Below are 22,925 nucleotides of genomic sequence, written 5' to 3' on the forward strand. Positions count from 1 at the left end.
TTTAAGTTCTATTTTTTTTTTATATTTGAACCTTTTAGATTTTCAATATTCTAATATTTGAACCTTTTAATTATAATATTTTGAACTTTTAAATTTTATATGCTTAAATATAAATGGTTATAATATTGTTCATACTTATAATGATTTAAAACCATCGTCCAAACTATTCAACCAAGTGTAGTTGAGTATGATATGTCCCTTTTGAAAAATTCAAATTGCAAAATATGCAAAAAAAAATTAAACTTTTATTAAATTTTTTAATTATATAGTATAATATCATAAATTAAAAATAAGATCAAATAAAGGTGAAAGAAGAATAATAAATTTTAAATATATTATATTGAATTAGTTAGAGAAGTATTAGAAAATCCTAAAATTAGTTATGGAAATATAATCCTAAACTTAGAGAAAATTATATTCTCTGCCATGAACAGTGCTATTTCTTGTAAGAACTGCCACTTTCCATTCAATCTTCTCTACAATGCCATAGGACCCACTTTTAATTCATTAAAATGACAATTTTATCTTTAACTAAAACATTCTCTCTTTTCTTTCATTTCTCATCTCTTTTTCTCTATTCTTCTTCCATCTTCTCTTACTTTCTTCGACAACAAATCTCTCTACAATTCCGGCGGACTAATTCCGGCGAACTAGTTCCGGCAGACCATAACCAGTTCCGGCAGACCATAACCAGTTCGACGGACAAGATCCCACGGACAAGATTCGACAGACCAATTTCGATGGACCATAACCAGTTTCGTAGCATAACCAGTTTTGGCGGACCAGTGCCATGAGATCTGATGGACCAACAATTCCTGGGGACCATATCCGGCAAACTAGTTCCGACAGACGAGATACCGATGGACAAGATCTGGTGGACCGGAATCGGTAAACCGAACTTGTCTATCCTACATATCTCTTGAAACCACAAATAATTAAGTAGAAAATGAAACAAATGATGCATTTATGGAAGATATCCATCAACGTTCTATCTAGGTGTACACTTTGAATCACACATTTGTGTGTAGATAGACTAGATCCGGTGGACTAGATCTGGTGGACCATATCCGATGTCTGTAATATGTCCGTTTTTGTTTCCTAATTTATTGTCCATCATACGTATATAGTAAAGTAAATCTAGTTTTTCATAAACGAACTTGTCCACAATACATGTGTTAGATGAATAGAAAAGAAAATTGTCTATGATTGAGTGTGGACAAAATTTTTTTGTCTATTGATTAATGTCTATAATTAATGTTACAGCTGTCAAAATGTCACATCTCAAGTCAGCTTTTTTGTCTTTTTTTTCCAGGGTATTTTTGTTTTTTGGAACCATATCATTTATACTAATATGGCACTAAATAAAATACTAGAAAAGAAATGACACTCTCAATTTTTTTAGTTAAAAAAGTGGCATAACTAATAATATTTCCCTAAACTTATATATGGAAAGTATCCAATTTATGTATCAAAATCCAATTAAACATCTAATTATTGAAGTATCCAATTATTAAAATCAGGTTAATATTTTAATTTTTATCCGATCCATATTCAATTTTGTATTTTTATTTTACTAATATGAAAATCGTTTTCGAACTAATCCCAGTTAAATATCTAACAAGTTTATAATGTATCTGCATAGCCCATTAGTAAAAAGAGTCTTTAATATTGATAAGAAGATGCCTCTAGCGTTATCCCAAATGACATCACTTCACGCTACGCCGACGAGCCTCACGACGCTTCGCCACTGTTCTCACCGCACAAAGCTAACGTGCGCTGCTACATTATCACCTCCGCCATGGAAACAGAGCCGCCGAGTCATCTCCGTCTCCTTCTTCCTCTCCCGTCTCCTCCTCTTCCCTAACGGTACACATCCTTCTCTCTCTCTCTTTTCGATTTCAACAATTCAATTGGAAAAATCATTGATTCGAGTATTTGTGATGATGATGATGATCAGATGCTATGGCTGGTAGCTTAATTGATAAATATGTGAAGAGGTAAATTTGAAATCTTCTCTAAAGCTTTTTGGTATCTGAAGTTGGGATTTTGAAATGTTTGTGTGAAGTATAGGAAAAAACTTGATCCACTTGAAGCATATGTACCACCAGTGATTCTAGCTCAGCTACAGATTCAGGATCTTGGTAAGTTTTGCTACACATTTGTATTTTAATTAGTCTTTGTTGTATAGTTAACATTGGTGTTGTATGTTTATGGTGTTGGAGAGGGGTTTTTGAATGAGGAGAAACCTGAATTCGAGGCGTGTAGACGCCAATTGCGGTCTGGTCCTGCTAGTTCTTTGCGTGTGAACATTCGAGCTGTGAGTTTGAAGTTCAGTTGATGTTATCCGCAATCTTGTTTTTGTATATGTTTGGTGATGAAATGTGTAATGGAAACTCTCTCAGGTTGCTCAGTATGCTTCAGATGATGGGTTTTCCAAAACTGCGACTGATGATGTTGATCGTTGTTTAAGGTATTGATGTTTCTCGGTTGGGTTTAAGATTATACACAACAGATGATGACCTTTGCGTGTGTAGTTATGTTGGGGGTTTTTGTTTTGTTTTCTGGGGGTGTAAAGAGCATTGGAAGAACTGGATTCGTTGTTTTTACGAGCGTCTAGGAAAGATTCAAAGGCAACTGTTGAGTTGATGAAGTCGCAGCTTGGAACAGCGTTAACCGCTCTGGACAGGTAATTACTAAATAGTTCATACAGACATACACATCGTACTCATAGGAGAACGTTTTCTAACCGAGAAGAACTTGCAGCCTACTACAAACGGTTCCTTCTCAAGTGCTTGATAGAGGGAAAGCAATGGTGGAAGTCTACAGATCAGCGTCTGAACAAGATGCAGATGTTTCAGACTCCTCGGAGATACAGCAGCTCCAGTCCATACTGTGACTGACATCTCCACATAGACTCTTACTACCCCAATACAGTTGTTGATCTTACAACTTTGGTATCAAACTCTTCTGATTTTATGTATATTTTGTATCCGTGTAAAACATTTGCATATATTCAAACCTGAAAAGTCAGCAACATGACATGATCCACACACTTACCAGTGCAGCAGTAAACAGCTTATTTCGCTATATGACGATGACACATTCATATTTCTCTATCAACTGATAACCCTTTCATAGAAGAAACTGCAACAGCCAACTTCATTGTCTCTAGCAACAAGCCAAAACAACTAAGATGTAAAAGTCAAAATCGTAAGAGTTATACTCAATTTTTATTTCTCCAAAAGCAGGACTGCATGAGTTGTTTAAATCCAATGTTAAGTTTGTGTCGTTAACATTAAAATTGTATTGACTACTATGAGAATCTTGTAATAGATCTCCAATTGAGATTATTATGAAAGATAAAAGAGACTAAAGAGTAAAGAGTAATATAGAATGCTAAAATCCACCTAACATATCCAAACCTCTATGGCTTCTGCACTAAATATCATAAATAAATGAAGTTTTTGAAATACATTTATTCTATGTCTTCCCATAACTTGACGATCTGAGTTTCCAAGTCTGAAGCCAAAACAGAGTCCATTCCTGTACCAGATGCAATGCCCAAAGTTGTCACCTTACAAGCTTGTGTGGGCTAAGGAGAAATGGAAACTCCTTGAGCTTCGTCTTCTGCAGTGTGCTATCATTGTTGATCCGTTGTGCTTAAAAATCAGAATCATACAAACATACCAAACTTGAATGGGAATTGGGCGTTCGACAAAGTGGACATTCTTGCTTCTCATTGCACCACTCCATAATGCAGCTCCTGCACATGATAGATGATTCTTTTAAACATGAGCACAATGTTTTCGTGTCCATTTCGGATTGTTAATTCTGTCATTAGAGTGGATATGTGTTGTACATACAAGGTTCAACTTATCAAAGCAGTCTGAACCAATTGGACACCAAGACACTAAACTTCGGATTTTGAAACTTATTTAAGAATTAGAGGTAAGACATTGTAAATTCGTTCAAGATCATCTCTAGAACAAGAGAAACAATTACGGAAGAGGTAGGTTTATTACCAACAAAACACATGACCACAAGGAGTGGCAGTTGGGTGCTGACGGTTGCTTAAGCATAAAGTGCATTTCCCTACTGCCTGCAACCACAGTACATAGCAAGGTAATTCAAAACAAGAGAAAAATAACCCCATATGGATTTTTAATTCAGACAAGCAACAGAATAGTCCCAAAGTAGGATTAACATATAACCTTGTCTCACTAGAAACTATATGTAGAGCAAGATCAGTCGGGTGACTATCTACCCTTATCAGATATCATGAAACTAAACTACCATTTTTTTTTTCTTGATTACACTTATACAAAATAACATTTGCGTAAGCGAATGGATTATGCTAAAAGGGTGTGCCTCGCTTTCAAGTATATACCTTTTGTTCGTTTCCAACAATGATCACTATTCAGGATACTAGCCATTTAAACGTAACAGAGGTTTCTAACTTGTTTATAATTAATTTACCTCCGTAGTTGAAGCTGAATCAGAGGTGGACCAGTTTCCCTTTTCAGCTTCTGAAGTTATCAAATTTCCGTCTTCGTTTAAAACAGGTAACCCTCTTCCTGCAGGAACAATACCAAAACTATATTTGTGATTAATGTGAAATAAGGTTGATGCATAACATGCAAAATATCTCAGCCTATGTTATTATCGTCTCTTACATTGCTCTCTAAAAGCTTTTACTGTGGTGCCAATTCAGATCGTAATTTATTGAAATTTTAATATTGACAATTCAACATATACAGCCTCCACGAATATTGTAACTGTTAGGAATTTCTAGATCGCTAAAATTCATAATCAAAGACATAGAGCCAGACCTCCTGAAGTTTGATAAGATCCTATAGATGCCTGCTGAACTGAGCTTGCGATAGATGATAAATTACTCCGACGCAATCCCTCAGCAGCAAGGATACACAATTGTACTAGAAGGAAAACCCCAAGAATTTGGTATCTGTTCAGCAAGACTTAAGGGAGTTCAGTTACTCCGTGATAGTAAAAATCGACAGCTGTAGGTGGAAGAAGACAGAAAGACCATTACCTAGGTCTCTGATTCAGTTGCTTTCCAATGAAAACATAACGAATCCCGGATGCACGTTTCGATATATGGTAATACAAACCTGAAAAGAAACAAATATTACCAGTTCAGAACATTATAAAACCAGTCTGCACAGTCTCTACAACTGTTAAAAATTTCTAACAAAGTTCACCTTCAAAGTAGAACAGCATCAAATTGGCACGCAGAACCAGTTGTAAGACTTCGCGAGCAACAGGGAGAACCTGAAAGCACAACCTTAAATAAAATCATTGCTAGCCAGAAAAAAACAAACTGAACCATGAAAATTAACACCTAAGAGGTATACATTACCACAGGCCATCTCTGAATAGCTCGGTGCCAAAATCTCTTAACTCTATCTTTTAACCTAGATACTACAGAAGCCGAAGTTTCAAGTTGAGAAGAAGATGAAAGATCTATCATTGACAATGACTGGTCATGACTACCACTCTCCCGGGAACTACCACCAAAAAACTCATCAGACTCATCAAAGGTAACTGCTTGCGTCGCAGCTCGAGTACTGCAAACAATTACATTCATTTCAGCAATACTTCACTCACAAGGGTCAAATCTTCCATCATAAACAACAATCAGAAAATTCAATGAAAACCTTATTCTCTCTACAATATAAGGAACTGCAGTCTGGTACAAAATGAACAAAGCACGCCTAGCTGGTGTAGGCGACAGTCCATAAGGTCCTGAAACCTAAATTAGCCCTTTCAACATCAGTAAAATATCCAATCTATTGATCTTCTAGTAACAGATTTTAATATTTTGTTCTCCTAAGCATAATTACAACTAGAATACTGAGAACATAGCCTCCGAAGGCAAATTGGGTTTGTGTAAGCATAAGAAACCTGTATAATGTCACAGTACTCCTCTCCTAAAGTTTGCTGCCCTGAGCCTGTGGTTAGAACATAGTAAAGCATCTGCCCAAGAAGCTTCATCTAAACAAAAAACACCAAAAGCTCTAATCAAAAATCTCAAAGAAACCTCAAAGGAATGAATATAACTTAGTCCATGAAACTTTATGTTACCTCTTTCTGGTAAGCTAGAGCGATTCTTGTACCTAAGAGTGATCGAAATCAGTGGAAAATTTTGGAGAAATTAATGGAATTCGAAGACGATGATGGATGAAACAATTAGTACCGAAGAGGTGACGGAAGGCATCGCGGCAAGCTTCGTGGATGAAAGAAGCGTATTGATCGTCTTTCTCAGCAGCTCTCATAACCTCCGGCTGAGCTGCTAACGGGAATTGCCGGATTCCGCCGTGAAACCCGCTTGAACCGGGTTCATCCTGACCCGGACCCGAATCCCCATTAAGCATCATCGTTTCTTTTCGTGGTTCGATGGACTTGCCGAACGAATGATGTTTATTCGGTTTTTATTTTTATTTTTATCAAGTTTATTCGGTTTTTTTTTATATATTATTTTCAGATAAACTACTTTTTAACGCACAGTACACTGCATTACTATGTTTAAAATATATATATATATATATATATATATATATATATATATATATATATATATATATTTATTAATTTTGTTTAATATATAAGATTGTATTTTGATTATTAATTCTAGAAATTTTTTGAGGAATGCTCCCTTTTAGTCTACTTTTTTCAAAAATACTTCTTTGTCCATCTATTTTAAAAAATACTCTTTTTTCAAATATGAAAAATTATAATATTATATATGGTTGATAAGATAATTTAAAACAATCTAAATAAAATGTCCGGAATTACGGTATAATTATAGATTACCGTTATCTGAGTTGTAAGAAGAAGATTCATTTTCGTCACTAACATCTAAATTAGACATTTTGGGAGCATTGGCAATGTTAATTGGTTTTGATGACACTCAGTTGACTTTCTCTATGTTTAAGTAGGCATGTCAATCGGGCTGTCTCGGCCCGGTCCTTATATATTTAAGCCCGGCCCGGCCAGATCCGAAAAATATTTGGGCCTATATTTCAAAGCCCGGCCCTGCCCTAACTGGGCTACAGGGCTTTTTAGCTTTTTCGGGCTTTTCTTGAAAATAAAACTGACTTCAAATTTTATATATTTTTTTGTTGAAAATGACTGAAACAATTCAATTTAAATATAAGTAACCACTAATATTTATTTAAACTCACTTTATTTTAAAAGAATAAAGTTTTTTTATTGCTGAAATTAAAAAAAAAATATTTCAAAAGTAAACAAATCCAAACAAAAGTGTTTAAACTCATACCAAATAAAACACAAATCAAAAAGACTTCAAATTAGGTATTAGAGCCAAGATTTGGCTCTCCTTCAAAGCCTTCAGAATTCTCCTCCCCTTCAGTGTCTTCTAAATCTTTCTCATCATTAAGAGCTATATACAAACATTTAACTTATGTTTATAATGAATTTTGACATGTATAAATCAATAAAATATCATATATAGTTTTTTAAAATTAAAAAAATTAAATAATTACAAATGACATTATTACCTGGATCATCATACGTAAATCCATCCAACCAAGTCCGTGTACAAACCAGTGCTACAACGTGTCTTGGTAGAAGACGACTTCTATATTTATTCAAGACATGCGCACCAATACTAAATGAAGACTCTGCTGTCACTGAAGTTATAGGAATACTCAAAACATTACAAGCCATACGAGCTAGCTCCCCATAACGTTGTGTTTGATTCTTCCACCATTCTAAAACATCCATGTCTTCATAAAAGGTCATTTCCAACCTATCGTCTTCTAAATACACAACCAATTTATACTAGGCATGACCAAAAGCTAACCTTAACCGTATTTTTAACCGTAACCGGACCGTTTATCAACCGTAACCGGACCGTAACCGTATAAAACGGTTAAAAATTGTAACCGGTTAAAAAATAATAATAACCGTAACCGTTAATTAACCGTTACCATAATTAACCGTAATTAATCGTCGGTTAACCGTACGGTTAAACGCTCGGTTAACCGTACGGTTAAACGCTCGGTTAACCGCATATTTAAAATTTTAAAATAAATTATATTATAACTGTATACAATACCCAGATTTAACTAATTCACTATAAATAATTGAAATCAAATATGTTTTTTACTTGTAAAATAAATAATATTTCATAAAACTTTATCTCCAATATTAATATTATAATAATCATCAAATAACCGTAACCGTATTTAACCGTAACCGTAATTAACCGTAACCGTATATAACCGTAACCGTCTTAACCGTATATATAATGATTAAGGTTATGGTTAAAAAATTATAACCGTTAACCGGTGGTTAATTAACCATAACCGCATTAACCGTAACCGTGGTCATGCCTAATTTAGACTTTCCTTCTTCTAGAATAGTACGTTTCTCATATGCTTTGAAATCCTATTATTGACAAACCAAAATAAATAAAACTCTAGTAATCAAATGGTTAAATTAAAACCAAATATATAAAGAAAGAATCTAGTAATCAGATGGTTAAATAGTTTAAGAGCAACAAATAAAAATGTCAGATATCATTTCACCGCTACTATGAGGACACTAATATAATAGTAAATAACATAATAGGATAAATATTTACATACATGTAGAAACATCCGGCGTTAATTTATTTGCGCTAGGTGGACATAATGGAACCTCTTTATCGATATGTATAGTACTATTTGTAATATTAGTAATATCTGAAAGTGTACCATTGTATCATGACATTTGGTTGTAGGTAGGAGAGTAAAAGTTTTGATGAAGCTAATCTAAGAAAAAAATTGAACAAAATATAAATTTAATGATACGTCAGAAAAATAATTAAAGGCTAATTTTAACTGTACCTAAACTGATGCAGATTTGTAGGGCTAATTTTTTATATTTGTTAGTCTCGGATAGGATTCAATGGCAAACGATTTACCATTAACTGATAACGATTGGTTGGATTCCTACAGACTGTGACAAGCTTCCCAAGTTCTGAACCTTTTTCTCTTACGACTTTGTAAGAGTTATATCAATACTATTAAACGAAACAGTAAGAATGTCAGTGAATGCCTATATACGGAATATAACATGCTTATGTCTGAAAATAATTCATCATTGGTTAAGATAGCTAGGTTTTCCTTCTCCATGATATACTGGTGGTCAATAGGTAGTGTAGAAGTTGGTGTTCGATAAACAATACCTAACTGAAAGAGAAATACGTAAATGAGTTTGAGAAAATGATTATAAATTAAAATTTCTTAATCTCTTAATGAAATACATTTGTAGTTAACACTTGTATTAGAAGGAGGAGAGATAACTGAATGTTGACGATTTGTAATATCACTAGATTTTAACCCGCGGTACACCGCGGGATAAATATTTTCTTTGTAATTCATGTCTTTAAAAATTGATAGATTTTATTTCAGTTTATTTAATAATTATCAAAATTGCATAATATCAAACTTTATTAAATCAGTTCAATTATACATGTGTTTATATCGGTGTTGTTAAAAAAATAGTAAAATGATCCGTACTAAACTGTGAGATTAATAATATTATTTTTCTTTTGTAATATCCACTTAAACATGTTCCGTCTTACAACCCGTAACATGTTAAAAAAATGGAAAATTCAATAATATTTTTGTTTAAACTTGGTGTAGAGCTAAATACTAATAACACTGAGAATTTTTAAAATTTTCAAAATATATTAAATTTTCTATGTACTTAATAATCAATCCCGTCTTAAAACCCGTCCTGTCATTTATTCCCCCAAAAATTAAACCCATGTTTATATTCCCTTCATTTGTAGTTGCAAGGTTATAATCTTATTTATAAGGATTCTGAACTATTATCAAAAAAATTCTACTCAAAATAAGATCATATAAAAATTTTGAAGAAATTTTGAGAAAATGCAGAAAATAATAAATGATATTATATTTATTAGGGAGAGATTTTAGGGATTTTGTTAAAAATGATTATTATTAGTTTTCAAAATTTTAACTAAATAATTAATGCCAATGGCATAGCGTTGTAAATAACTTTCAACTCTAAAGTTTTGTTTTTCAAAAAGTGCTGCAAAAATGTTATTATAGATTTGCCAATTTTAAAAAAAATTGTTGGTACTATTTAAATTCATTTATAGAAATTTTGAAATAAATTTCGTTTTTTTTTAAAATTGCATCATACAAATAATTAGAAGATTATTTATGTATTATTTATATATATGATTAAAAATTACTGTTAAGATTTTTTTTAAATGTTTTTGTTAATAGATCAAATTAGATAGATTTGAGGAGAATGAAATTAGGGATTTTTTTCTGATTTAATCGTTTGTTGATGTGTATCTGATTTTTTTTGTTTCTAAAATTAGGGAGAAATTCAATTAATGTGAATGGCAATGGCTTGTAAATAAGTTCTAACTCCATGGTTTTTTTTACAAAACTGCTGCAAAAATGTTAATATAGATTAAGAACTCTTTAGAATACTGACTTGACGGTTACAACGGAATTGTGTGAGTTTGAACTAAATTGCCTTGGCGACTTATGTTCTTTCCCACATCATTTTCTTTGAATAGTTGTGGTTTCATTATCCTTTCTTGTAAGGTAGTTCTTAAGTAAGGTAGGACTCGGTGTCCTATAACCAATACATATTGACAACCAAAGAAGGGTTATTATGTTCGCAAAATATATCAACATAATTCAATTGTTAAACAATCGTAAATAGATATTTTTACCTGAATTAGAAATAGAAGAGCTAACTAAAGATTGGCGATTAGTAATATCATTTAAAACTCTTGGATAATAAGATTTCACATTGCCTCCGGAACTGGTTATGTTTGAGCACATCGGGCTAGGAATTATATTCTCATTTCCACAAACATTTGTAGACAACATCCTGTTTTTGGGTTGTTTAGAAATGTTAATTGAAAGATTTTCGTTGGCTTCTTTTCTCTTCTTCATAGTGAGAACTTCATAGGGTTTAATATTAAGGAATAAGAAAATATTGTCGCTTGGGGTAATCACGACTTATTTATTTGTAGGATACCTTTAATTTTGGTATCTAATAATAACGACTAAGATTTGATTGAAGATTATCTCCAGTCCTTGATTTAATTTATTAAATGCAAACATTTAGAAGCAAAAATCTCAGAAAAATCAGTACATTACCTGAAGAAGATCTCGTCATCCTCCTCTTGAGATAGCTCTGATCTACGTGAAGTACCGTCAGAAGTCTCATCATTCTCGAGTGCAGCCAACGTAGCTTCCTTGTTCTTCTTATATTCCTCATGGACTTCTTGAGCTTTCTCATCAACAAAGGTTCCATCCTTTTTGGTTTGAGTCCTGATAAAAACTTCACCAATAGTTGGAGGTCTTCCCAATTCCACTTCCTGAAATGTTAAAACAATGTTAAGGTGAGAACAAGACCATCAAATGTAACATATCAATTCAAATTTAATGTTCGTAAGTAACTTATTATCTCTCGTTCGACTTGTAAGTAAGACTTTTGTCTCGATATATGCTTGTGAGGACCACGACCAATATGGTCTGACATTCTAGCTGTTGATGTTGTTGCACTCTTTGCTCGGGCTTATTCAGTATCCCAATAAGCACACATTTCCTTCCATAGAGTTCCCTCAATCCAAATTGGTTTCTTTCGTCGAGTTGCTACCTCGGAAACCATGTCCTTCATACGGCGTTGACACACTTTATAGAACTTTGCTTAGTCTGTGTTTCCTTCCATGTGTGTTCTTTCTACAAAACGAGAGGTGTTAGTGACAAAAACAATTAACAGAAAGGTTACAACATTAGTATAACGGATAGAACTTTACCGCAAATTCAAGGAAGTATCTCTCTCTTCTTTTGGTAGGCACAACCCCAACTGTAATATGGCCCATCAAACTTGTTTGTGAAAACCTTTGTAATCTTCTGGGTAAGTGCTGACCTGTCCTTACCAAACCTACAAGCACAAAAGCATACAAACACAAGTCAAACTATTACAGAGACTAATCATAGAGACTCCACATTCTTAATCAATTACAGAGACTAATCATAGAGACCACACTATCCATTTCTGATACCAAGGCATACTTAGAACTACAATCCTAATCATACAAACTACACAATCGCACTCAATCGCAATCCCAATCTCATACTTAGACACAAGAATAATCGAAGAACTAAGTATACAAGCTTACCAAGTTGTTCTAGGCTCCAACTCGAGAGAGAGGACAGTCGTATACAATTCACGGCCTGGCACACGAAGCATCTCATATAAAGCAGCGAGCTGATCTTCTGGGAGAGTTGGTTCTGTTGCAACATCTTCCTCAGAACCAGATTCATCATCTTCTTCCTCATGTTAGTTTTTCGCTTGAGAAATGTGGTGTTGACACAGAGCCTCGAGGTTGAGGATAGGGTCGATGTTGATTCGAGCAAGCAGGGTGACTAAACACTGAAGGCTGGTTCAAGAGAGGAGGTGTATTCGATGTAGAGGCGATATGTTGAGGAGATGAACCATCTCTTTGAGCTTCATAAGCAGGAGATGCACCAGGATAACTCCTCGCAAGGTGGAAAAGATTCCTTGGAGGAGGATTCGTTGCAGGTTGAAAAACGGGGACATGACTCTCCTGAGAAACGTTTGTTGTGCCATGAGGGTTCGCCGGTGTGAAGGTGTACTAGCTGGGAAGCCCCTTCGGTCTCCAATTCAAATTTTGGGAAACCCCAACAGCCGCCGGTTGAGTTGAGTTGTTTCACGGAGCTCTTCTGCCGCCTTTCTTCTTTCTTAGAGGCATCGGATTTGACAGAAAACAGACTGACTGGGGAGAAAGTGGCGATTAGGGGAAAGAGGCGATTAGGGTTCTAATCACAATAAGATTGAAGAACAGAGAGATCGAGAAAGAAAGAGGCGCCTAGGGATCGTAGAACAGAGAAATCGAAGAACGGAGAGATCGAGGGAGAAAGAGAGGCGATTAGGGTTCCTAGAACAGAGGAATAGAAGAACAAAGAGATCGAGAGAGAAAGAATGATTAGGGAGAATGAGGCGATTAGGGTTCATTGTTTAGAGTGGGTGTCAATAGTCGAGAAAAAAGAGAGATTGGGCCAAAACAGGCCGAGACCAAAGCCAATTAATTTGGGTCGAAGGCCCAATTAAAAAAAGAGTGTCATTAATCTGTAGCGAAGTAGTCGCCCATTTGCGACTATTTTGCGACAATGAAAATCAGTCTGAAACTACCGACGATTTGGCGACTAAATCGTTTTTGTTGCTATTAAGTGACAAGCCAATGGCCATTTAGTCGCAAAATTTAGCGACTACAGTTTCAGTCGCGACATGCAGTTGCTAAATAGCTGTTTTCTTGTAGCCTTGTCCTGCACTCAAATCTTAAACAAGAAAGAACAGCAACGAACAGAGGCTAAGAGGGACGAAAATAAGCTCTCCTAACACCTTACACCATGAATCTATCCCACCCTTTAGGCTGGAACAACTGGGAAGAAGCGACACGCCAAGGAAGGGTGTCGATTGACACCACCTGGTTTTCCAGACACCAGTGTTACAACCTCTATCAATAATCTCAGGAATGAGGTCATATCGCCTTAGTATGTATTTGGATTTCTGGTGTAATCTAGGTTCTTTTGCTTGAGTGATGGCTCCATTGTTATCACAATAAAGATCAATGGGGCCAGAAATGCTAGGAACCACACCAAGTCCAGTAATGAACGTTTTGATCAAAACAACCTCCTTTTCTGCTTCAGAAGCAACAATATACTCAATCTCAGTCGTAGAGTCTGCAAAAGTGCTCTGCTTGGAACTCTTCCAACTCACTACACCTTCGTTAAGACAAAAGACAAATCCAGGTTGTGATCGAACGTCATCTTTGTCTCTGTCAAAGCTGGCATCAGTATAACCATTCACGACAACTTACTCATTTCCTCCATATATCAAGCATTTATCCTTAGTCCTTCTTAAGTACTTAAGGATGTTCTTGAGTACTAGTCATGCTTAAAATACATTCAACATCTGCGCGAGTGCAAAGCATAGAATAAATTATAGATCCTATAGTACAAGCATATGGAATCTTACTCATGCACTCTCGCTCATTATGTGTTGAAAGACATTGACTCTTGCTAAGAGTTATGCCATGAGACATTAGTATTAAGCCTTTCTTAGAATCATGCATATTTAATTTGCGTAAGACCTTATCAATATAAGACCATCTCCTATGGTTGAAATCTTTATGGGGTACTTAACGGGAAAAGGGTATATTTCAACCTGTACTATTTCAAAAGTGTAAAATCCTACCCAGACAAACGAATCGTGTGTATTGCAACCTGAACCCTCAAATAATTCAAATAAACAACCTAAAATTTGAATCGTTAGCATAATCCTACATTGACTCAAAGATCTGATGTGGCACTTCCTTCGGTTTTGACGGCTAAAAACGGCGTCGTTTTGTTGTTTTAACAAAACGACGTCGTTTCAATTTGGGGAAAAATCTCAAATTAGGTCTCCTCATTCGTCCCTGATTTCATCTTCTTCCTTTCATCTTCTTCCTTGGTTTTTTTTTAAATTAAGAACTTAACCAATTTTTTCCCCCTCCAATGGTAGAATTCTTAGTAGGGTTCTTAAGACATTTTTCATTAAGCAACATAAACACATTTACAACAAGATTATTAAAATCCCTTCTCATGAATATCTCTACTCATGAATATCCCTCATAGAAGATCCAACCATTCAAGATTTCGAAAACTTCAAATAACACAGATAATGAATCAAAATTGGAAGCAGTTGTCACATAACATAGATAGTCTGATACCTACAACCTAACAGAAACATGCTTCAAAATCAAAATTTCACACATAATTGACTAATTTGATTGCAGAATAATTGAAATCATAGATGTTCATGGAAATATGAATAAAAGGTAAAAATAAACCTTTCGACCAAAAACATACTATAGTGCTAAAAAAACTAGCAAACGAGTCAAACGAAAGTAGAACCATACAAATTATCCTCACTTAGAAAGATAGACAGTACTTGTCACCATCTTAACATAGCAAGATACAATTTTCACGCTCAGGATTACAAATTCACATAAAGCATAACACCAATACTAACTTAACATATAAAGATTATAATTCATTTGCTATTGAACATATGAGAGTGTCTACAAATCACAGAATCTATATAGCTTCTGCATTCATAGATCCCATAGATTCATTAAGTGCAAGTAGCTTATGAACAATATCAAATCTACACAATATCACGTTCTTCAGCCAAAATAGAGAAGCAAAAGTTGAGATCAAACAATTTATGCCTAACCACAATTCGTCATCAATCATGCGTAAAACTAAACATAGAGACTAATCAAATTACCCTACTTTAACAAATAACAAAAACCTCTAATTTTCCCCAAATCAAATATCCTAATTTTGATCTAATTAACCAATAATTAACAAGAATTACATAGATTGGCAGATCATATCACCCAAGTTTCGATCTATTAACCGTACCTTCACAAATCGATTGGAGAATCCTACAAATTTAACTCCAATTTTGGCTTTAAACTCTTCGATTCTCTGGCCCAAACAAAGGCTACGATTCTTTGACAGGGACGGAGATATAAGAAAACACCATGAAATCCTACTAAACTTCCTACAAAATTATGGTAGGAAAAACAAAGGCTACGGTAATTTTTTCCTACCATAATTTTTGTAGGACATATTTCCTACCATATACCTACAGTTTCTTTACGAATATCAACTTTCGTAGGAAATTTGATAGGAATTTCCTACACAATACAGTAATGAGAATTTTGTAGGAAAATTCCTACGATAATCGGCATTGAGAGAAATTTAATAGGAAAATTTGCCGGAGGAATTGGTGGGAAATATTTGTTTCCAATTTTCTACCATCTTAACAGCGAAGGAATTTCGTAAGACTTTGGTAGAAAATTTTCCTACCACTTTCTTTCAAATATAGTGTCCTAGGATTATGTTAATGTGATTATCTAGAAGTAAATTATGTTAATGTGATTATCTAGAAGTTAAAGTTAAAAACTTTTACGAAAATTATTTAGTGTTTTTTGTAAAATTATTTCAAGGTAAATTTAAAACTTTATTAAATATTTATCTTATTTAAAATTATAAATTAAAATAATCTTATGTAATTTATGTACTTTATAAAATTATTGAATTTTCAAAAGTTTTAATAGTTACATTTGTCAACAAATACGTATTTTAACCAATTTTTGGTGTTTTCTCTTTATTATTATTTAAATATACCAAATTCTTACCAAAGACAAAGAGGTAAAAAAATTTTGTCCTATTAAATCTTGAGTCGGTAACTCACACGACAAAAAAAAGCTGAGTCTTTTAATTAATTTGTTTCTCTCTTTCGGTTTCAATTCTTTAAATGTTAAAACTTCATAGGGTTTTCAACTATTTTGGCATCTCTAGATTTAAACTTATGTCTAAATTGAATTGGTTCCTAAGGCTCACTTGTAGTTTGTATGTCCTATGGACTTATGATATATTTAGTATCAAATGAAAAATATGTATTTTTATGGCTTTGTTTCCTTAGTTAATGATAGTGTAATCCAAGCTGTTGTTTATGAGAAGATTTCTAAACACAATAAAGGGATCATAAATGAGCAGACGTAAGGTACCTGTGAGTGGAAGAGAGCGTATGGTGATGACAAATCCTGGGAGGAGCTACAAGAGGAAAATTGATAACAATGTGATCAATGACTTGGCGTCTTCGCTTGCTCTACGCCACTGCTGGTACTTGTATTCAAATGGGACGTATTCACTATCTCTTCAAGTAATATATGTTTTGCTTGTACTATTTACTTAAGTAATATATATTTCCTTGTAACAAATACTTTGATTTTATAAATAAATAATTTATTTTTGGATTAATAAATTTCGTGTTTTGATCATTTGCAATTATTTTTACAATTTTAAAAATTAAAATCGATTTAATTTGAATTTGAATCTGAATTAATTAATTAATTAATAATTATTTATATTTGTAGGAAAATCGAATGAAAAAATTGTAGGAAACTGGAGTGAAAATTTTGGTAGGACAACAGAATTAATTAATTATTTGTTAAATTGAAGGTAAATCCCTATACTAGTAAAAGAGAAGAACAAAATTATCTTCCGGGGCGGGTAAAATTAAGAAAATAACCCGAAAGTTTAAATTGGATCTTTGATAAACGGATATGTAAATGGTTTCGGGTTAGATCCATAGGTGAATGTTTTAATTAATCGTTTATAAAATTATGTCATTAATTCTATAATTATGTCAATAACCGTTTCTAAAATTTTATTACTTAAAAATGGTAACAGTAACTGATTTATTCTCTCGGCATTAAGAAAAATATTAATTAGTTGAATTAGTTAAATGATTCTTGAAACAGAAAAATAAAATTTAAATATCTATATGCATAGCTATAAAAAACGAAAATAGTAATTAGAATTAGTGTGGTGTTTATATTTTTTTAAAATCTTTATTATAATTTTTTATATTTTGTAATATATAAAATGAAACATTTTAATCCCAAAAAAATATATTAAAGAGGTTCCAAGATTATTCCATATCTTTGTCAATTTAAATTGCCTATAAAAATGGTAAAATAGTTTAACACTAGCATAATTAATGCAAAATTATAGAGATCCATGTATATCTAGAAATGATTATATTTAAATTTGGAAAAAAGAAATTTATTTTGACAATCATCATATGAATACATTTCAATAATAGGAAATGGATAGAAAACAAATAATTAAAAATTTAGGATAATTATAATTAACTAAAAATACTTTAATAAAAATATTTTATTTTTAGTTAAGGAAATTTTATGACGATTTTTTATGAGATTAAATAATATTTTTTTACCTTTGTAATTAGTAATAGGGGGATGGATTCTCATAGATATCATTATTTTATGTTTTATGCCACAAATAACACACAGTCCAATGATTTCCAATCATAACATTATTATTGGGATATGAATGTTGCACTCTTTTTCCATTATTTAGGATTTTTCCCAATGGGTTTACCTAGAAAGGTGTTTAATGAGGCAACACCAAGTCATCAAGGAATCATTCACCATCCATATGATTCAGAAAAGCTGATGTACATTCTGATCCACTCGCGGACAAGCATGCTGAACTACTCGCTGACCGACTGGCTGAACTACACCAGATTGCGAGCTGTGAGGATTTGAAGTTTTTTAACACTTGGATCAACCATGAAGGGAGCCCACACACTCATTTGATTCACCACAAGGCCCCAGCCCATGGAGAACAGCCCAAGAGAAGACCCAAGTCTAAACCACCCTTTGAATCAAGGCCATTGATCTACTTGGAGCAAGATAAAGAAACTCTCCTTTACCTTCATATGGACTTGTCTTAAAGCTACCTATGGAAACCAGGAGAACCTTTACAGCCATCAGAGAATATGTGGAGGATATTCACACACAATAATAGCCTTCGGATGAGGAGGATTCAATCATATTACAACTCGCCTTTTTGGAGTCGATCATCATCAATGCACGACGAGTCTTTCCTATTAAGTTCATGTGCGTGATACAGCATCTTCATGGGCACAAGAAGCCTCAAAGACGTCACAACTACCTCCCCAAGTTGACGAGATACAAGGCACACCTCACTTGCCTTACTCGGACCGATTCGACACTTAATGGTCCAACGACAATATTTTCATTAATTGTTGCGATTTGTTTCTTATTTTTCAGTAGTAGAACGTGTAGCTGAGCCTATATAAGCTCATTAGATTGTTCATTTGTAATTACCCTTGATCAATTTAAAGTAATAGAAAATATTCTTCTTGTCAAAGTTTGAGTCTTTGCCATTGTTGTTCTTTAGTTCTTTGTGAGTGAGTCACTTAGTTCTTTAGAAACTTGCGGATTAAGTTTGTTGTGTGATTCAACATCCTTCATTTGTTCATTGATCGAGTGAGTTGATTATCCCACCGATTTAGCGAGTAAATCACCTGAACTATCTCCTGTATCACCCCTTGATTCACAAGAGAGTGCTTTAGAGCCAGCTCGTGAATTCCACATTCCGCAAGTTAAGCTTGGAATCTCTTGATCATCAAGTGATCTAAAGTTGGAGTGATTCCAATCTTGCATCAGTATGGAACTTTCATCACATTCATAATATATGGATATGTTGATGAATGAAATGACTTGATATGGGGAAATTAAGGTTTTCTATTTGATTTGAGGAGTTTGTTTTCTTTTTGTTGTGGTGCACAAAGCATAAGTAGTTTTGAAGGATATTACATGTTGCATATGTCTGCTTATGTAGATGGAAGAAATTTTAATGTGGTAGTGCTCTTTCAGCGTTATGTAACTAAAATTCAGGAAGGGATCCGTAAAAGTTAGGAAGACCTTCCTAAATATAATTGGGAAAAATGCCATAAAAATCCTGGAGAGTACGATTTCGTTGATTTAAATCCCGAACTCTCCAACTGTCAATTTAAATCACAAACTTTATGTTGACTCTCTCTTTAATATGAAACTTTACTTGACTTTGCCAATTTAGGCACATCTTTAAAACGCCAAACGGAGCAATTAAACGAGGTTAGATGTCGTTAACGAAATCCGTCAAATATGAAATGAAACCGTTTTTAACATAACCCAAACACTTTATCGATTCAACTTTCTGTTAAGTGTTTTGGGGAAAAAGTTGAATCGATTAAGTGTTTGGTTTATGTTAAAAACGGTTTCATTTTGTATTTGACGGATTTCGTTAATGACATTCAAACCCGTTTAATTGCTCCGTTTGGCGATTTAACGATGTGCCTAAATTGGCAAAGTCAATTAAAGTTTCATATTAAAGAGAGAGTAAACAGAAAGTTTGTGATTTAAATCAACAGTTGGAAAGTTCGGGATTTAAACCAACGAAATCGTACTCTCCAGGATTTTTATGGCATTTTTCCCAAATATAATTTCTCATTTCATTAGTTTTTACATGAAATGTGGTTCTTTTGTGACTACTTGTTTTGCTTTCTGCTTATTCTAAAGTCATTGACACCATGCAATTTCTCACATAAATTTTGACTCGATTAAGATTTTTGAAGTTTTAGGAAACATTGTTGAAAATTCAGGAAATGATCAATATATTTTAGGATGACTTTCGTGACACGATCTACTTTTTTTTTTTTTTTTTTTTACTACGGGACGTGGGAGATCCCTTTTCCAACAAATATCAAACTACCTAAGCTCTAACATAAGAGAGGAGACAAGATTTAAATATTAAATAAACTGGTTTACGAACCATGATTATATCAAGGAGTCAAAAGCATACTTAACTTTTTGTTTGTAATCATCTATCTTGGATTGTATAATATTCGTGATGAGGTTAATGTATAACAATTTTGATAGCTTTCAAATGTTCAATTGTTCTCATTTAGGAAGGAGTACATGACGTTAAGGAAGGCCTTTGGATTTTTTTTTCAAATAATATGGTCATACATCATGCTAAACCTCTATTATATAAGTAAATCACCACGATGTCCACAAAATCCAGTCACTTTTCCTCACTAATGGAGTAATACACTATGGCAAAGAACTTAAACAAAGAGATTTAAAATCACATTTCTTAAAATTTTGGAAGAATTTCATAATGTTTAGGAAGACTTCCTTGAATTTAAGAAGGTCTTCCACAATAACCTGCAGTCAAACTTCCACTCAATTGCTATCTTTTTATTGTCATCATCGGTTGTGCTCTATACTTGAATCATCAATCATTTGAGTGTAATGCCCTTGAATTAACTAATAACGTTCCTTGAATTTTCTCTTTATAAATGTACCATCAACATCAATCATTGTTCTCATCATCTTAGCTTCTTCTAAACATTTTTTTCGATAAATTATTGCCTCAAGGTATACATTGCATCTCTCTACATTGACAATCCATCTTTACAATAATAACACTAGGAAGCAATCACTACAAACGTTTCTGAAGATGGTCACAGATTCAACATGAAGCTTTAAAGGAAGTGATAATGGTCACAAACCTCCAGCAACAACGTCTTCCTCATAACGCCAAATAAGAGCAATCTCTAGAGGTTCATTAGTCATGTCTTTGAATGCTCTGCTTTGGTTGAGTTTTATCCAAGGAAACGCATCACTGTCCCCATCTCCTTAGTGGTAATGCAACATAGAAAATGAAATCAAGGATTAGAAAAAGTGAATCAAACTAGTGTCGCTCTATTAATCTTGAACAGAACAATTAAATTGAATTATCTATAATTATGGAACTCAAAACATATAACAAGCATGTCTCTGTAAAGAAGAATCTAAAGCTTGAAACCAAGATCCAACAATAGCAAAATCATATGCATTCACAAAAACGTTTGAAAGAGTTGAAGGATAAGAAAACAATATACGATCACCATCTTTATCAATAAGATTCTTAATCAGAGATATGATCAATGAACAATTATGTTGAGATGCGATTAGAATTGAGATCGAAACGATTCAATTCACAAAACGATGATGTCAGAGGAAGATATAGGAAGATGATGGTGAGGATTGACGATACCAAATAGACGATGATAATGAAGGAAGATGACCTTACAGTCAAGATGAAAGTGACGACGTGAGAGGAAGACTGAGACGACGTACATGACGGAGACAACGTACACGACAAAGATGGTGTCCTAGCTAGACGAAACCACCAGACCTCGCTGGAAACAACGTCGGAGTATGACGACAGATCTCGGCGGACAAAGATGGGACGATCGATCTCGGTAAACCCAAAAAACTTCATCCATTTTGTGTTCATACCACATGGATATAATGGTCTTTTTAATTATTCATTATTGGTATTATTAATAAATTAAGGAGTGTATGGTATTTTAGGAGCTAAAATTTTTTTGATGGCATCCTAGGGTATTTCTCTTATTAATAATCGAATCACTATTAATACAAAATCAGTTACAAAGAGTATATTCCATAAGTTAGTTTAAATAAACTACCTAAAATCCGAAATTTCCTTAAAATTATCTAAATATATTTATCAAATTTTAGGGAATCACTTTAAATTTTTGACAAGCTAAAAAGGTATTTTCTATGAAGAATTAAATTTACTAGCCCTAAAAATTGACACACTCTCCTCACTATATAAAGTCATACATTTCGTTCAAACATGGTATTTTGAGTTTTTTTTTCTTATGACTTATCGTTTACTATTTTAGTTCATGTTCTTTTATTCAATATGATGTATATTAATATGTTTTATTTTATTTTACAGGATACATGTATATAAAAATTAGCTACTTCTTTGGTTATCCATCACATCGCTCAAACAAGCAGAATCGAGATAAACTCCTTTAGCTTTCGCAGATATATGTCTGACTTTCTTCAACGGTTGTGTTTTTTACGTAATAATAGCAAGCTACTACACGTTAAGCGTTCAACAAAATGCATGACCAAGATACCCTAGCGTGGAACAACAACACCATGTTGACGAGCTATTCCCATTTTGGTCTATATCTATCATCAATTTTCACCCACTTGAGTTTCAAAATAAAATTTATGTTCTTTCCGTGACGGTGCCTCGAAAGAAACCCGCTAATTCACATGTATACTGCTCTAACTCTTAGCAAAAACAAAGTGTATCGAGATATTTGCAAAACATAGTGTAAAGGTCTTAAAACTAAAAAAAAAAACAAGTCATAAGTCAAGAGAAACAAATGCTAAATACAAAGCAAAACAAAGTAAAATACAAAGCAAAATAAAAGTAAAATACAAAGATATCAATAACTTAGTGCCCAAGTCATTTCCAATGTGATTCTTCAAAAATAAAATTGGAATAAAGCACCAACGTCGTTGTCAACGATCAAATGTTTCACATAATTTTTTAATTATAAAATTTAACAATCAACAC

At 33.5% G+C, this 22,925-nt stretch overlaps 2 protein-coding genes across 2 annotated transcripts; one reads left to right on the forward strand and one right to left on the reverse strand.

The window, feature by feature from the left end:
- Positions 1-775: 775 nt before the first annotated feature.
- Positions 776-3,052, forward strand: LOC17890255. Its single transcript, XM_006294798.2, has 8 exons — positions 776-888; positions 1,643-1,866; positions 1,958-1,997; positions 2,071-2,141; positions 2,223-2,317; positions 2,403-2,470; positions 2,576-2,686; positions 2,764-3,052. Exons 1-8 carry the CDS (start codon positions 791-793, stop codon positions 2,894-2,896), a joined length of 840 nt encoding a protein of 279 aa, XP_006294860.2. The 5' UTR covers positions 776-790; the 3' UTR covers positions 2,897-3,052.
- Positions 3,053-3,314: 262 nt separating this feature from the next.
- On the reverse strand, positions 3,315-6,418 carry LOC17887593 (peroxisome biogenesis factor 10). Its single transcript, XM_023784236.1, has 11 exons — positions 6,215-6,418; positions 6,103-6,134; positions 5,923-6,012; positions 5,676-5,770; positions 5,378-5,585; positions 5,220-5,289; positions 5,051-5,129; positions 4,830-4,963; positions 4,477-4,574; positions 4,023-4,099; positions 3,315-3,763 (listed from the first exon to the last, which is right to left on the reverse strand). Exons 1-11 carry the CDS (start codon positions 6,393-6,395, stop codon positions 3,661-3,663), a joined length of 1,167 nt encoding a protein of 388 aa, XP_023640004.1. The 5' UTR covers positions 6,396-6,418; the 3' UTR covers positions 3,315-3,660.
- Between the last annotated feature and the right edge of the window lie 16,507 nt (positions 6,419-22,925).

This window comes from Capsella rubella, unplaced genomic scaffold (assembly GCF_000375325.1).
Source record: "Capsella rubella cultivar Monte Gargano unplaced genomic scaffold, Caprub1_0 scaffold_4, whole genome shotgun sequence".
Taxonomy (NCBI): domain Eukaryota; kingdom Viridiplantae; phylum Streptophyta; class Magnoliopsida; order Brassicales; family Brassicaceae; genus Capsella; species Capsella rubella.

What these genes read in the sequence shown, in the direction of transcription:
- LOC17890255 (XM_006294798.2), top strand. Translation starts at nt 791, where the DNA reads ATGAGATCTGATGGACCAACAATTCCTGGGGACCATATCCGGCAAACT. An exon ending in TGCGTGTGAACATTCGAGCT is followed by an intron (nt 2,318 to 2,402) that starts GTGAGTTTGAAG and finishes AAACTCTCTCAG; the next exon opens with GTTGCTCAGTATGCTTCAGA. An exon ending in GCGTTAACCGCTCTGGACAG is followed by an intron (nt 2,687 to 2,763) that starts GTAATTACTAAA and finishes AAGAACTTGCAG; the next exon opens with CCTACTACAAACGGTTCCTT.
- LOC17887593 (XM_023784236.1), bottom strand. Translation starts at nt 6,395, where the DNA reads ATGATGCTTAATGGGGATTCGGGTCCGGGTCAGGATGAACCCGGTTCA. An exon ending in TATATTGTAGAGAGAATAAG is followed by an intron (nt 5,586 to 5,675) that starts GTTTTCATTGAA and finishes AATTGTTTGCAG; the next exon opens with TACTCGAGCTGCGACGCAAG. An exon ending in ATCTTATCAAACTTCAGGAG is followed by an intron (nt 4,575 to 4,829) that starts GTCTGGCTCTAT and finishes TTGTTCCTGCAG; the next exon opens with GAAGAGGGTTACCTGTTTTA.